Below are 15941 nucleotides of genomic sequence, written 5' to 3' on the forward strand. Positions count from 1 at the left end.
AGACTGCATCCCTCAGTCAGTCCAGTGTCCAGTCTGAGATGCCAGTGTGGAGCCTGGGCACCACTCGGCTGCTTATGGTGACTGGGAGGCTGGGAAGATGAGAGACACGCGTGTGCTGTTATTGCCATTGACACCAAGGATGTGCTCTGCCTGTGCTTAGACTTTGGTCAGAAATGGAAACACTGGAACTTCAGATTACAAGTCTGATGTTTAAGTTATGTTGTCCATTTCAGATAAAGTAGCCCTGACCTAACGAATGACGTATCGAAACTCAGAGTCCCCCAAGAATTAGCTTCTTTATTGTGTATAATAAGAAATTTAAAAGACAATATAACATTGTGATTGAGAACAGAATGTAGAAAAGGAAGAATATTTGGAATGATTAATATTTTTACGTGCTTGAGTAGATTTGGATATATTTATATTTTAATGCTAATATTGCTTAAAAATAGTTATGACTCTGTGACATAACCTGAACTGAAATGTTAAGTTTCCCTGCACTTAAGAGTTCTCAATCATAATGTTTTTGCGTTTTCTTAGCAAAGTACATTGAAATACTGCTTTGGTTCACATTTTAAAAGTTTTGAAATCCATGCAATGTGTTAGAGTAAAATTAGAATAAATTACACAATATCAAGATTTTAGACTATTCACTACTGGAGGAAAGTGGGAGAGGACAGGGCAGTTCTTCTAGCTGGGATGACTGGAACTCTGGATTTATTATCGCTAAACTGCACATTGTTCTTTGTATCCTACTTGCACATCTATGTCATTGTTGGTTCAAGTGCTATCTTTAAAAATGGCCTAGTAAACTAATGAAGTTAACATTTAGGAGATAAAGATAGCCAGGCGTGGTGGCGCACGCCTTTAATCCCAGGCAGAGGCAGATGGATCTCTGTGAGATCAAGGCCAGCCTGGTCTACATAGTGAGTTCCAGGCCCTCTGGGGCCACAGGGAGACCCCGTCTCAGAAAACAAACCAAAAACCCCCAGCAGAACCGACAACAAAAACATGAAAATATCCCTGATCTGAGAACAGCCCTTCTGCTGGGAGCAGAATCCCGGAGTGAAAGCTAGCTTGCTGTCAGTAGTTACATCGTTGCCATCACAGTCTTCTGCACTGTGTATACTTGAAGAGAGGAGTTCAGGGACCTTTAGTCCTGAGAGGCCCTTACTAGAGTGTTGGGGAAGAGAGAGGGAGAAAGCTGCTGATTAGAAGGTTACTTCTGGAACTGTGGAATTCTATCATTAAACTTGAAAAAGTTCATTTTTACTGATTTGTAAGGTGCCCTTAGTTCTATTCCTGTTAACAGTAATTTATTTTATGTATGATATATGAGAGAGAGAGAGAGAGAGTGTGTTAATAATACTCTGGTGTCAGGAAGACCTAGGTCATTCGGATTTATAGAGTGGGTCTGTTCCCTTGTGCCCTAAGACCTCACAGTAAACTAGTGCTGAGGGGCTTCATAGCAACACATTGTTTCATGAATTTTTTAAAACTGTAGAACAGCTGGCCCTGGTGGTGCACACCTTTAATCTCAGCACTTGGGAGGCAGAAACAGGCAGATTTCTGGGAGTTTGAGCCCAGCCTAGTTCCAGACCAGCCAGGACTTCAGAGTGAGACCCAGCCTTAAAGAAAAAACAAAGCAAAACCCCAAACAACCAACCCATACTAAACCAGAAAACCTGTTAGTTTGCTGTAAGTTATCCAGGACTTTATTACTTGTCTGTCAAGTCATCACCATTCCTTATGTGGCTAATGTTGCTTGATTGAGTTTGTAGCTTAGCTTTACTCATGTAGTGAAGCATCTTGATTTACAATTTAAATTTTTATCATTTCATTTCTAAAGTACACTCAGACTTAACTTTGTATATATATATTTTATTTCAAAATTTTAAATTATAAAGCTTAAAACTTTTGGCTTAATGGAATGTTGCAGTTAACTTAGTTATTTTTAAATTATCTTTATGACTTAAACAACTTTGGTTCAATATCACTTAATGCCTATTTTTATTTTTAAGCCCTTGAAATTACTTATATTGAATTCATTGTGCTTTGAAAAGTATTATTAGCATAAAAAGACTTTTAAAGGATTTTTTTTATTGTTTTCATGAAACATTTCATGAGTAAAATTTCAGAAAATCCCTGACACTTTAATTAACTCATCAATTATTAATCTTCAGTCAACTTACTTTCTGAGTCCTCATTTGAGTAATCTTGTCTTAGGGAATATTTATTAAGAATTCATCCTTAGTGAATAAATATAGCTTGTTATGTATTATATCTATTCAAACATTTTTCATAAGTGATTTATTTGGGGTTTCATATTGCTCAGTCATTGATCAGTGTGAAAGTCTGATAACACACAATGGCAAAACATTTAACATAACCATTTTAAGCTACAGTATCTTCTCATTTTGTGACTTAGCTTCTGAGGAACACAGTTAATCTTTCATCAAATTCCTGGGTAAATAGGGTTAGAATATACTTACTCCCTCTGAAGATTTATTATATATCTTAAGGAAATCTGAAACTTTAATTCTTTTTGTAGGAAACATGTTTATTGGTAATCTTGTAGATAGTCTTAAATAACTCCACCACCCTGAAGGTGTAGCATTGAGTGTAGTATTTGTAGAACTGTAAATACAATAGTCAATGAAATTAAATGTTGATTTGATGCTATAATGGACTTTAATATAACATTTATTATTTTTACAGGCAGCGGAAGAGGAAGACACACAAAACCAGCATGATGATGGTTCCTCTGACTCGGGAGCTCCCTCAGGCCCTGATTTTAATTATATTTTAAATATGTCTCTGTGGTGTCTTACTAAAGAAAAAGTTGAAGAACTCATTAAACAGAGAGATACAAAAGTATGAACTTTTGTGGGCTAAATAATTTGAAACTCTTTCAGTATTATCTATGTCTTTGATTTTCTTTTTCCAAAAATATTTTGATTTACCCTTTACACATTTAAAATCTATTAAATCTTAAACTGTGCTACTTTTTTCTTTTTTATTTTATTATAGGGGCGAGAGGTCAATGATCTCAAACGAAAATCTCCTTCAGATCTTTGGAAAGAAGATTTAGCAGCATTTGTTGAAGAATTGGATGTATGTTAAGTCTCTATTAAAATATATTTCAGACTGGGGCTGTCACTCATTGGTAGTGCATTGGCCTGGCACGGGCAAGACCCTGGACCCACTCCCCAGTACTGCTAAATAAGTGAATAAGAAAATAGTCTAGAGAGAATGAAATGTACTTGGAATACTGTTTATGAGGTGACCATGAAAGTCTTTGTCAGTTATCAGGATTTCCTTGAACTCTGCGTTAATATTTATAAGCTGTTAGGATTAAGTTAGCTTTTGGTCTATGAAGTTATACAGAAAAGCTATTTCTACTGTGAATGTATATAAATGTTTATTGAGTTGAAATGCAGAAAAAATTAAATTCCAATACTTTCTGTTGGTTTAACCTGCTTCTAAATGTGCTAACTGATATAATTTGACAATTTCCTGAGAAGAGGTAAGGCATATATATGAATGTGACTGAATATGGGTGGGTATTTGGACTTCAGACTTATAACAAATTTCAATGTTTTTATGTTAGTAGAGTTCTAATTTAAAAGTATGGAAAAGATTAAAAATTGTCTCTTTAAAAGTACTAGAAATAAATTGAGGACCAGAAAGTGAGCTACCACTTAGTATTACATAAGGTACTTTCCTTTTCACTTTTCAATAATTTCATTGTTTCTAGTTATTCATTATACTATGATTTCAATACTTAATTTTACTGTCCATGCACCCCAGTGTTAGATCCATGGTGTGTGTTCAAATTAGAACTCTTAGGGACAAATGGGTTTTATTACTAGCCTGATGTAATTTCTGAAAAAAAATTTCTTTTCAAAAAATATTTATTATTTTTATTTTATGTGTATGAGTGTATTACCTGCATGTCAGTGAATGCACCCATGTTGTGCAATGCTGAGGAGGTCAGAAGAGGGCTTTGGGTTCCCCTGGAACTGGAGTCAAGACAGTTTGTAGCCACCATGTGGATGCTGGGAATCAAACCCCGGTCCTCTGCAAGAGCAGTCAGCACTCTTAACCTCTGAGCCATCTCTCCAGCCCCAGTTTCTGAAAATTTTTTAGTGCTCTTGTCTAGGTTACCTCAGTGCTCTTTTAAGTGCATGGAGTGCACTTCGCTTTTTAACTTACCATTCATCAAGTAAATTTTTTTTATAAAGAAAATTTTTTTTTCTGACTTTTATGTTAAAACATTAATATTGTGTTATGGCTAGTGTTCCATGGTAGAGCGCTTTGCCCAGCATGAGGGAAGCCCTGGGTTCCATCTCTATCACCATACATAGGAAAAATGATTTCCCATTAAAAATGAAACAAGCATATTTTAAAAGGAAGATGATGGTTCCTGGTCACTATTACTATGACTCTGACATTGCTTTAAATGTGATCACTGACTAATAAAGAGAAGCAAGCTCATTTTATGCTTACTTGTTACACACACACACTCTGGAGTTGAAAAGTCATCATTCAAAGCAATCCCAGGACCCCCAAATGTAGCATTTTACTTTTAATTCACCACTTTATTACTTGTTTAGTAGCAGTGTTTGAACAAGTTAAGTTCTAACTATAGGAGTTGAGCATGGTAGCACACACCTTTAATCTCAGCACTTAGGAGGCAGAGGCTGGCAGCTCTCTGTGAGATCCAGGTCAGCCTGGTCTATGGCCTACATAGCTAGTTCCAGGCTAGCTGGGGCTACAGGGAGACCCTGTTTCAAAAAAACAAGCAAAACAAAACACAATTCTAAATTCAGTGCTGGAGAAATGGTTTGGTGGTTAACAGTGCTTCCTGCTCTTTGGAGGACCCCAGTTTGATTCCCAGAGCAGGTGACTCACAACCACCTGTAACTCCAGCTCTGGGGATTTGATACCTTCTTTTGGCCTCTGAGGTCACCCACACACATGTAACATACACTTAGACACAGACACATAACAAAAAAAAGTCTTTAAATTCTAGATGTTTTTTAATATCTAAAAAGACTTCAATTTCATGATTCTGCATTGTTTCAAGTCTAATGATACATAAAGAATTGAACACACTTTGTGTGCTGACACTGCATTGCATGTAATTCTTAAATGAAATAGGTCATCCTTAACCTGTAATGCAGGTAAGGATTCAGAGCCTAGAGAGATTAAGCAGCTTGTTTAGAGAGGAATCATTTTGGTATGTTTCAAAACAATTATTCATCTTATCAGAGCCCTGTTTCCTCATCTGTAATGTAGAGATGATGGGAGTTTTTAATACCTTACACATGGTAAATGCCACACCTATCAGTTTTACTGAGAATATGTCCCTATGAGTACAAGTGCCACATTAGAATGGAGAGTGTTTAGCGTTGAAGCCTGTCTTACCTTAAACTACTATGTAACTGGTCTCTTTCAGTGCCTTTCAAGATATATCACTTTCCCTTGTGTCTTTCAAAGTCTATTGTTAGTTATTTGAAAGGATAACTGTAGAATATAGAATCTGTGGTGTTAATTGGTGTTGCATCTTCATTTATGGTTATATGAGTGAGCTCTGTAAGTTCAGTGTAAATGTGCTGAGACTTGGTTTTTGTTTTTACTTTCTGACCTGACCTTTATTTTAACTAAAGCAAGTAAAAAGAATAGCTTCATACCTCTTACCAGAAGAGTCTGTTTCTGATGATTCCAGGTCATCAGTGGTCCCAGTTCCTTAACATCATAGGGTCCTGGGACTGGAAAGCACCACTTTAGGTCATGTAGTCACTACTACTGACTTGTAGTATGAGTGAGAAACTACTTACATGAATTGGGATTACAACCCAGGTCTTCTGACTTGGATTCTTTCTTTTCTTTTTTTTCTTTTCTTTCTTCCCTCCCTCCCTCCCTCCCTCCCTCACTGTTTTATCTTTTAAGTCAACTGAAAAGAAAGCTTTATTTTTTTAATTAAAAAATTTATTATTTTTATTTTATGTGTATGAGTGTACTGCCTGCATATAGGTGAATGCACCTGTGTTGTGCAATGCCCTCGGAGGTCAGAAGAGACTGTCAGATCCCCCGGGACTGGAGTTATGAACAGTTGTTAGCCGCCATGTGGGTGATGGGATTCGAACCCAGGTCTTCTGCAAGAACAACCAGTGTTCTTAACCGCTGAGACATCTTGTTAGCCCTGAAAGCTTTACCTTTTTTAATGAAGGAATAAAATGTTTCAGTTTCTTAGTCAGTGGCGATTGGCTTTGTAAAGGGCTATTTTGTATCCCCTCCTCGCTCTCATTACATTTCAGAAAGTGGAAGCACAAGAACGAGAAGATATTCTGGCAGGAATGTCTGGAAAAGCAATAAAAGGTAAAGTCGGCAAACCTAAGGTGAAGAAGCTCCAGTTGGAGGAGACGATGCCCTCACCGTATGGGAGGAGAATTGTTCCTGAGATTACAGCTATGAAGGCAGACGCCAGCAGAAAGTTGCTGAAGAAGAAGAAGGTATTCAGTGTTCCTATGTCAGTCATTGCTAGACACCACTCTGTAATACATGTATAAATATGTATTTGTGCCTTAATTTTTGCTTGTGTGCTTAATCGTGCTTTGTATTTTGTAATGTATTTTGATTGTGATAGCAAATGTTTCTACAAGTGCAGCTGATCTACGGAAGGACAGCCAGTTACTAGTAGAGGTCACACATGTGCTTAGAGCCACTCACTTGATTCAAGGTTCGGTTTTTCCCCTCAGTTTGGCCTCAAACTTGTTGGCCTAACTGGTACCTACCTTGGCTTTCTGAGTAGATGGTGCTATATAGGCTATGCCTTTGTCCCTGGCTTAAATTCTATTTTTAAAGTGAGAAACACTCAACATCTTTCTAAATTAAAATTAAAGCGCACAAGTTTGTCGACTTTGTGATTCAGTCCTGTATTATGACTAAGGGAGCGCTGAGCAGAATGAGGGTCATTTAGCTTTCATAGTAACTTGCCTTTTACTTTATCCTTTTTTCTTCTTGTTAAATATTTATTAAACATACCCTGCATTGTTGGCAATGACGGGTACGATCAAGAACTTTAAACAATATGACGTTTACCTACTCTTGAGCAGGATGGGTTAGGGTTAGCCAGATTCTAGCAAAGGCTAAAAAGAATGTTCAGAGTTGAAAAAGCAGGTCTGTGATGGTCTCTCAGGCTAATGGTGTGAACAGGTTGGTTTACAGCCCTGGAAATGTCTCAGCAGATCTGCTCAATAGGTAGCTGAGAGCATAGGTGCTTTGCAGGTTTGGGACATGAACCTGAGCTGGGGTCAGAGGGTCTTTGAGCAGAGCTAATATGGGAGCATTAGACGAAAGAGCAGGAGATCTGGGATGATGGAGGTCTGTACAACTGCTCCAGGTGCCGCCTCACCATGCTGCACCCTTTGTCCTTAGAGTGGCGTCTGTCCTCTTCAGTTGGTGTCTGTTAGGGGCACGTCTTCCCGTTCTTCCTTCTACTTAATTTATTATTTTATCTTTTTATCTTATGTGTAAGCGTGTATTGCCTGCGTGTAAGTGCACCCGTGTCGTGCAATGCCCACAGAAGACAGAAGAGGCTGTCGGATCCCCTGGAACTGGAGTTATGGACACTTGTTGGCTGCCATATGGGTGCTGGGATTCGAACCTGGGTCTTCTGCAAGAACAACCAGTGTTCTTAACTGCTGAGCCATCTCTTCAGCCCCCTCTTCTACTTTTTGTAGTATCAGTAACCCCATCCCCGCCTACTTGGAGCTTTGCCCGCTTATAACAATAACTTAAATCCCTGTCCCCAAGCTGTAACGTTGTGCCAGACCATGTGCATCCACCTGGACTCCCAAAGCTCCTCAAACTTGGCCTGTCTGAAACTGGGCCATTATCCTGATTCCAGCACCTGCTCTGGCCTCCTCTTGGTGCTCTTCCCACCTCACAAATTTAGATGATTCTTTCAGAACCCGGTCAGATGGCTCCGAGGACACTTCTCTGACTCTCCTTAAGCAGAGTAGCTCACTGTGCCTTGAGCTGCTGCTATTCCTCACTCTGTACTTGTTACTGTGTTGCAATAATTGGTGTGCTTACTCTGCTGTCCTTCCCAACGGTCTTAGGGCTGAGTCTGCCTTAGAGCCTAGGCAACAGTACACAACACCTGTTGCCTTTTTCCTTCAGTCATTTGAGGATGTGTTTCTGGTATGTGGAAACCTTGGACATAGGCACTGACTCAGTGGTGTCTTCTGAATGACTTAGCTGTTGGTCTCATAGTTCCTTGATAATTGAGAGCCTGCCTTCTTTTCTATGGTTTTTCAGCTGTCTTCTCAGTGACTAGACCAGAAAGCTAGAGTTAGCAGGTGAGTCGATGGTAGGACCTTAACAGGATTACAGTAAAACAAAAACAGAAAGCATACTTGGTATGAAGAAACTGTTGATCGAAACTGTCTCTCTGAAATATTTAGACTTAATTTGAGTTTTAGTTGTACTCATGATTTGTTTTGGTTTTTAACATGTAGGGTGATTCTGATACCACAGTAGTAAAAGTAGAATTTGATGAGGAATTCAGTGGAGCACCAGTAGAAGGTGCAGGAGAAGAGGCAATGACCCCATCAGCTCCTGTAAATAAAGGTCCCAAAGCCAAAAGGGAGAGAAAGGAGCCTGGTAAGTCATGTCAGTGCTGGTGTGTGTGAGGACTGCAGGCGCAGGTTCTGATGAGCGTGCTTGGTAGTTCAAGTAATGCTGCCGTTTCCATGTGTGTTTACTGTTTTATAGTGGACTTTCCATTGAAGACTTTCACCAGTGATTTTGTATATTTGTACATATATTCCCATTGTTTGGCTTTTAGGGACCAGGGTTAGGAAAACACCTGCGTCATCTGGTAAACCTAGTGCGAAGAAAGTGAAGAAACGAAACCCTTGGTCAGATGATGAGTCCAAGTCAGAGAGCGACTTGGAAGAAACGGAGCCTGTGGTGATTCCAAGAGACTCTTTGCTTAGGAGAGCAGCTGGTACTGTGCTACATTTTATATCTATTTTATTGTACATTATGCTTGACCTGTCAATCAGTATTTATTAGTATTATCGATGTCACTAAAGTTGTAAATCATTGCTGAGATGAACCACAAAAAGTATTGATTTACAAAATGATCTTTTTCGAAAACAAATTGTGTTTTCCTGTTGAATTTTATTATAAAGCTTGGATATATTCCCTGCTTGGCTTTAAGATACTAGTTTTAAAAACAGTCACCTGGTGGTAGGGAAGTACCACTTGTGTTTTCTACCCGTCACGACGTGTCTGCTGCTTGGAGCTGTCTGTCCAAAGCTCTGTAGATGCAGTGCTGAGCTTTGCTGTAGCATCTTGCCTAATTGATATGCTGTGTTAAGCAGGGGCTGTATGGCACAAGGCCACATTGACCACTTCTGTGTTTTGAGTTAATAGCTAAGTATAATGAGCAATATCTTAATCAAACAGTCCCAGCAGTCAGTATTTCTTCTGACACATTACTGCCCACTCCCCTAGAGGTAGAGAGCAAATACCACACTTTGAAGTTGGTTTTTATTCTCTAAATGTTCATCTTTTTCTTACATATTTTAAAATTCCTTTAAGTGGTAAATCTAGGGTTTTGAGTTTCCCATTCTTTTGTTGTTGCTCTTGAGCTGTTACCCAGGCTGGCTTCAAGCTCCTGGGCATAAGTGCTTCTCCTGCCTCAGCCTCTTGATTATCTGGAACTGTAGCTACATGCCACTACATGCTACTACATGCCACAGTGCCCTATTAACATTCATTTTTACTTTCCTTCTAGCTGAAAGACCCAAGTACACGTTTGATTTCTCAGAAGAGGAGGACGATGATGCTGATGATGATGACGACAATAATGACCTAGAAGAACTGAAAGTTAAAGCATCTCCCATAACAAACGATGGGGAGGATGAATTTGTTCCTTCAGATGGCTTAGATAAAGACGAGTATTCATTTTCTCCAGGCAAATCAAAAGCTACTCCAGAGTAAGTAATGGAGTCATTGCTGTTCAGCAAGACCTTATAGTGAGCTTCAAGAACTGACATTTTAGCCAAGCTTTCTTTGTGAAGGAGTAGTCTTGATAACATTGCAGCTCTTCCCGTAGCTGCTGCTGGTAGGTGGGTGGGACGATGGGCATGCCTTCCACAAAGGGCTTGAGAAGAAATGTTTTAAACTTCACTGGTCATAGGCTTTGTAGAGTGAGTGAGTGTGGCTCTGTTCCAGCTACATGTTGTGGCATGCTCTGGGAGTGTTTGGACAACTCCAGGTTTGGGGCACATTTCTAGATCTTAGAATTAGGAAAGTTGTTTTCCCTAGATTTGGCCTCGGTTCACTTTTACTACTTTTGGTAAGTGCCAGTGTTAGCATGGGGGTTTGAGCTTTGAAGTATTTAGGTTTTCTTAAAAGAAGTTTTAGCTTGTTATAACTGGCCTTGACTGGCTTTTGAAATATCTGTCTACCTGTCTGAGGTCAGGAGTGGTATTGCTACCTGCTGTGACGGGAAGTCCATTTCTTCCCGTGGAGCTTTGCCAAGTTGAGTTTAGTAACTTTGAGTAACTTTGAACCATTGTCCAGTTTCTATTCTTATTTTGTGGTAAGTCACTGTTGTATTTCATGTCTGTGTTCCCCTATGTGCTTAGGTTTGTTGGGGAAGTATGGGGGTGGGGTGGGGTTTCTCTGTCTTTAAAGAGAAAGAAAAGAAATGTGAAAGCTCATAAATAGAATTCATTTGAGTTGAAACTAGATTTCTAAATTATATCCTCTTTGTGGTATTTTCTTCCTAATAGAAAATCTTCACATGATAAAAAAAGTCAGGATTTTGGGACTCTCTTCTCATTTCCTTCGTATTCGCAGAAGTCGGAAGACGGTATGTGCTGCTGGTCTTCTCATTAGCAAGTTGTTCTAGTCCTGCTCTGCTGTTGAGAAATGAGGAAACCATTAGCTCAGGACTTAGCTGCAGAAGTTTTTTTTTTTTTTTTTTTCTAAACATTTTGTTCAGTGTGATAAGATTCATTTACTTTTTCTGAGGGATTCTCAGCTGATCGGTCAGATAGGCCCTGTAGCAGACAGGCGGATGCTGGCCTCCAGGTAGCATGTAGACCTGTGACACTTTCAGAATGAGCAATGTAAAAAAAAAATTGAACCATCAATATTTGATTTTAATAGTGATGTGAATGTGTATTTAAAGTTATAAAGGTACCAATATAGGTGCAAATTTGTTTTACTAAATCCTTGCAGCTGAGAGAATAAAATTTTCATAGGAGCAAATTTAATCAGGGTATGTCTCTTAGTGTATGTGGAATTTTTTAGGTCACTTAACTCATTGTCTTGTATTTTTAAGTGCATGTGGGTGTGTGAGTGCATGTGTGCCTGTAGAGGCCCAAGGTTGATTTTGGGTGTCTTTCCAGACAGCTCCCCACCTTACATATTGACACACGGTGTCTTTCTGAGCCTGGAGGTTGCCATTTCAGCTAGTGTGGGTAGTCAGCCTGTTGGGGAGGGAGATTTCCTGCCTCCGCCTCCCGAGGACTGGGATTGCTGGCAGGTCACCAACCCTACCTGGCTTTCATTTGGGTCACCCTGCACAGCAAGAGCTGTACTAGTTAAGCCACGTCCCAAGTTCCACTTACATTTTTAAATACATACAGATGGACAAACTTAGATTTGGTACATTTTCTGTGAGTATAAATGAATATTCATTGTTGACACAGCATGTCAAAATAGTTACATAAAAATAGTTACTTAGACCCAAGAGGGCATTTAAAATTTTCCTGTTGTAGTTTGAGGGAGAAAATTGATTGGCAAATTAAGCTAATTAGCTGACCAAAATAAACTGTAGCAAGGCATGGTGGCACAGCCTGTGATCCTAGCATTAGGGAGACCGAGGCAGGAAGCTTGTAAGTTCAAAACCTGTCTGGGCTACCATTGCAAGACCCTGTCTCCTCCCTCAAAGTAAACTGAAGGTAAGCTTGCATGCCTTTAAAGTTTATCTTCAATGATTTGCTGATTTAAAGATATGAGGGCTTGCTACTCTTTTAGATTTGGACATTAGTACTAATGTTCTTGAATGATTACTAGTGCTTGTGTAGGTACTAAAATAACCACACAGGAGAGTGTTCATCCGAAATGTGCCTAGTGTACACTTTTGAACTGGTTGGCTGTATTTTGAATGATTAACTTTCGAACTGTTTTCAGGACTGTATGCATTTGTATATCGTTTCTCAACAGAGTTCACATTTTTGAGGCATAAATTAGTACATTTTCTATTTTCAGCTGTTTGTACATGTGGATTATGTAGCAAAATAGAAACTTGAAGGTCAATTTAGTAGCTAAAGGGAAGTCATCAGATCAGTCAGAGGTCCATTTTGATAAAGTCTTTTACTAAATAAAGCTCTGAAATTTTTAGATTCAGCTAAATTTGACAGTAATGAAGAAGATGCTGCTTCTGTGTTTGTACCATCATTTGGTCTGAAACAAACAGACAAAGTTCCAAGTACGACAGCAGCTGCTAAAAAGGGTATGTGCTCACATCTGCTTGTCTGTAAGTCGTGAGAGGGGACGTACAGGGAGGTAAAGAGGGAGTGTGCTCACATCTGACTCCGAACTCATGAGAGATGACTAGTGGAAAGGGAAGTTCATATAATTGGAACTGTCTGAGTACTTCACCATGAAATGTACAGTAACAGTGTAAGGGAATCTCTTTAATAATGTAAAGAAATTGCTAAAAATAGCTATCAGACCACATTAGAAAAATACAACCCTTCCTCTGCTTTCAAGTGTTCATTTTAAGTTTAGATTCTGCATGTGAGAGAAAACGTGCTAAGACCCATTTATAACTGTTGTGATGATACAGTAATTCTGCATTGCTCTTTCAGATGGTTTTTCTGGTGCTCTGCAGGCCCTACCTCTTACTTAGGAGCTACTGGCAGTTGGTAGCAGTGGGGGGAGGGGCAGTCATTCTTCTTTGAGGGTGTGGCCACTGGTAGGTGCCCGTGCTCCAGTGGACGGCCTCATGCCCTGCTCATATGGCAGCACTGAATGAGCTTGGTTCCAAAAGGAAAAGTCATGAAGTTGGGAGGGAGGAGGACATGCTGCGGTGAAAGTTAGGGGACTTGGAGAAGGAAGTGGGGGATTGGTATTGTATTTCATCATATATATGCATGAAATTCTCAGTAATAAAGACAACACAATGAAGAAATAATTTTTATGTAAAGCTCTTGTTAGGTTGGACGGAGAAAGAAAATTTTGTCTTGGTTCTGTAGTCTGTAGTCCTGCCTCCCTCCTTACAGGGAGGGTTGGTCAGTGCAGTTAGCGTCTTTGCTTTGTGAATCGCAGCTTCTTTCTTTTCTGTAGCCTTAGGTTGTTTATGAAGTACTGAGTTGATTTATTAATCAGTCACATAACAGGTAAATCATGTGTCTTGGCTTTTTTTTTAAATGAAATCAATATTAGTGCTTTTTGTTTGAAAAATATTTATTTTAAAATATACATCTAGTTGATATATATGCAAGATAGCAGTTAAATAAACCATATGAACTGTTCCCTAAAAAAAAAATCCAAAAACCAAAATCCCTATAGCATAATGTCACCACTGGAGACACGTGTACTGAGCGTAGCCACATGACAAGACCCATAATCATGCAAACCCCTGCCTAGTCGTATGTACTTGAACTGCAGAGACCAGCCATCACCTTAGACGGCCGCCCAGCACATGCTCCTCTCACCTCTTCAGCACGTGCTGCCCAAGGACTTGGACTTGACAGTTGTATTGGAATAGGAAATCTTCTGTCCTCTGGCGGCCTTCAGGCAGTGACTGAAGAAAGCTGGGCCATAGGGTTGCTCAGAGTCCTTACCTTTCAGTTTCTGACTCTGGGTGTGTTTTATACTGTTCTTCAAATTTCCCCACAGGGATTAATTCTCTCCAAGAGCAGCATGTGGTTTGGTAACTTGCCCCTGAGTCGCTGCCTGCTCTCCATTGTATCACTTTACACTTCTTGCTGTTGCCTCCCCAGGTGAATGTGCTTGAACATATCATGGGATCAGGCAGCTTCTGCTTCTGGGAACCTCACACTGAGAGAGGCCCCTTAAAATAATTTTGTTACTTTTATTTTATGTGTATGAGTGTACTGCCTGCATGTGTGTAAATGCACTTGTGTTGTGCAATGCCCATGGAGGTCAGAAGAGGGTGTTGGATCCCCTGGAACTGGAGTTACAGATGGTTGTTAGCTACCATGTGGGCGCTGAGGATTGAATCTGGATCCTCTGCAAGAGCATCCAGTGCTTCTTAATTTCTGAGCCAGCTCTCCAGCCCCAAGGCAGGTCCTTTTAAAACATCCTTTTGGGGGCTGGAGAGATGGCTCAGTGGTTAAGAGCACTTGCTGCTCTTGCAGAGGACTCGGGTTTTATTCCCACCACTCACATCAGGTGGCTCACAACCACCTGTACCAATTGTTCCAGGGGATCCAACATCCCCTCTGTCCTCTGTGGGCACTGCATGCACATGGTGTACATCGGACAAGTAGGCACAGATGCATTAAGAAATCTTTAAAAAAGTCTTCATATGAGCATCTTATACTGTAGGAGCCATATCACTTGAAACATAGCATCCTGTTCTCTTCATTAAGACAGCAACTTGGAGTTTAACATTAAAGACCAGACGACTACCCACCCAGCCTTTTGTCTCTCCACTAGGGGAATGGGCCTGTGTTAACTAGGAAACGATTTCAGGGACCTCAGGAAGCTCTTCTTTCTCTACGTTCCTCCTGAGATAGAACTTATAGATAATAATCCAAGGAGAGGACACAGCATGTCCCTCCGTAGACCTGCCTATGCTAACTCAAGTTACATTATGATACAAGTCACGTTCTGTAGTTCCAGTAGTTGGCAGCACAAAGGCACCCGCGGTACTGATGCGTGACATGTACTTGGTGGGGGTGTTGGGTGTCCTTTAACTGCCAGCTGGGAAATGCTGTGAGAGAACGATCCTCCCTATCACCCTGTACTCCTGCTGGTAGCTGCTTTGGGGCTTCTATGATGGATGTAGTCATGAGGACTCAGGGAATAAAGCCACAGAGTCCTTGGTCACACCCATCACGAGTGCCTCCTCTGCTGGCCAGTGAGGGAGTTACATGTACCATGTCAAAATGAGGCTTGATAGGTCTTCCGTAGAATTGGTACTGCTTTTTAAGTAAAACAATTTTTATTAATTTTATTTTATGCGTATGAGGGTTTTGTCTACATGTAAGTGCATCATGTGTGTGCAATGCCTGCAGAGGCCAGGAGAGGGTGTGGGATCCTCTGGAACTGGAGTTAGTGGTCGGCATTATGGATGCGGAACTGAACTTGATCTTCTGCAAGAGCAGCAAGTATTGTAGCTGCTGAGCCATTGCACCAGCCCTGCTTTTCAGTTTTTTAATTTTTTTTTATTATTTTATTATTTTTATTTTATGTGTATGAGTGTATTGCCTACATGTATGTGAGTGCATCCATATCATGCAATGCCTTGGAGGTCAGAAGAGGCCAACGGATTCCCCTGGAACTGGAGTTAAGGACGGTTTGTAGCCACCATATGGGTGCTGGGAATCGAACCTGGGTCCTCTGCAAGAGCAGTCAGAGTTCTTAACCTCTGAGCCATCTCTCCAGCCCCACTTTTTAGTTGTTAACAGGAAGGTTTGCAGTCCATTTGGATCCATTCAGTACATCTGTTTTCCAAATTTTTTTTTCTTTGATTTTTTTTTTTTAAATGGGGCTTTTGGATACTCTAACATTCCCCCCTCTGAAGAGGTAACCCTAAAATCTTTTAAGGATTAGATACAAGCTCCCAAATACTTTTGACATTTTTGGCCTTTGGAACAGAGTATGTTGCTAACAAGCCCAAGGACATTTTGACTTTTAGCCAAGAAACTGGCTAC

General features: G+C 40.1%; 1 protein-coding gene across 1 annotated transcript in view; it reads left to right on the forward strand.

The window, feature by feature from the left end:
* The window catches only part of Top2b (DNA topoisomerase II beta), a 64317-nt gene that overhangs the window by 44187 nt on the left and 4189 nt on the right, over positions 1–15941 (forward strand). Inside the window, exons 26-33 of the mRNA XM_008833142.1 lie at positions 2719–2874; positions 3031–3114; positions 6324–6518; positions 8529–8673; positions 8858–9019; positions 9815–10016; positions 10818–10897; positions 12437–12547. Coding sequence (XP_008831364.1) covers positions 2719–2874; positions 3031–3114; positions 6324–6518; positions 8529–8673; positions 8858–9019; positions 9815–10016; positions 10818–10897; positions 12437–12547 — 1135 coding nt within the window. The remainder of the gene's footprint in view (positions 1–2718; positions 2875–3030; positions 3115–6323; positions 6519–8528; positions 8674–8857; positions 9020–9814; positions 10017–10817; positions 10898–12436; positions 12548–15941) is intronic.

Source organism: Nannospalax galili, unplaced genomic scaffold, assembly GCF_000622305.1.
Source record: "Nannospalax galili isolate Female #2095 unplaced genomic scaffold, S.galili_v1.0 scaffold215, whole genome shotgun sequence".
In the NCBI taxonomy this organism is placed as follows: domain Eukaryota; kingdom Metazoa; phylum Chordata; class Mammalia; order Rodentia; family Spalacidae; genus Nannospalax; species Nannospalax galili.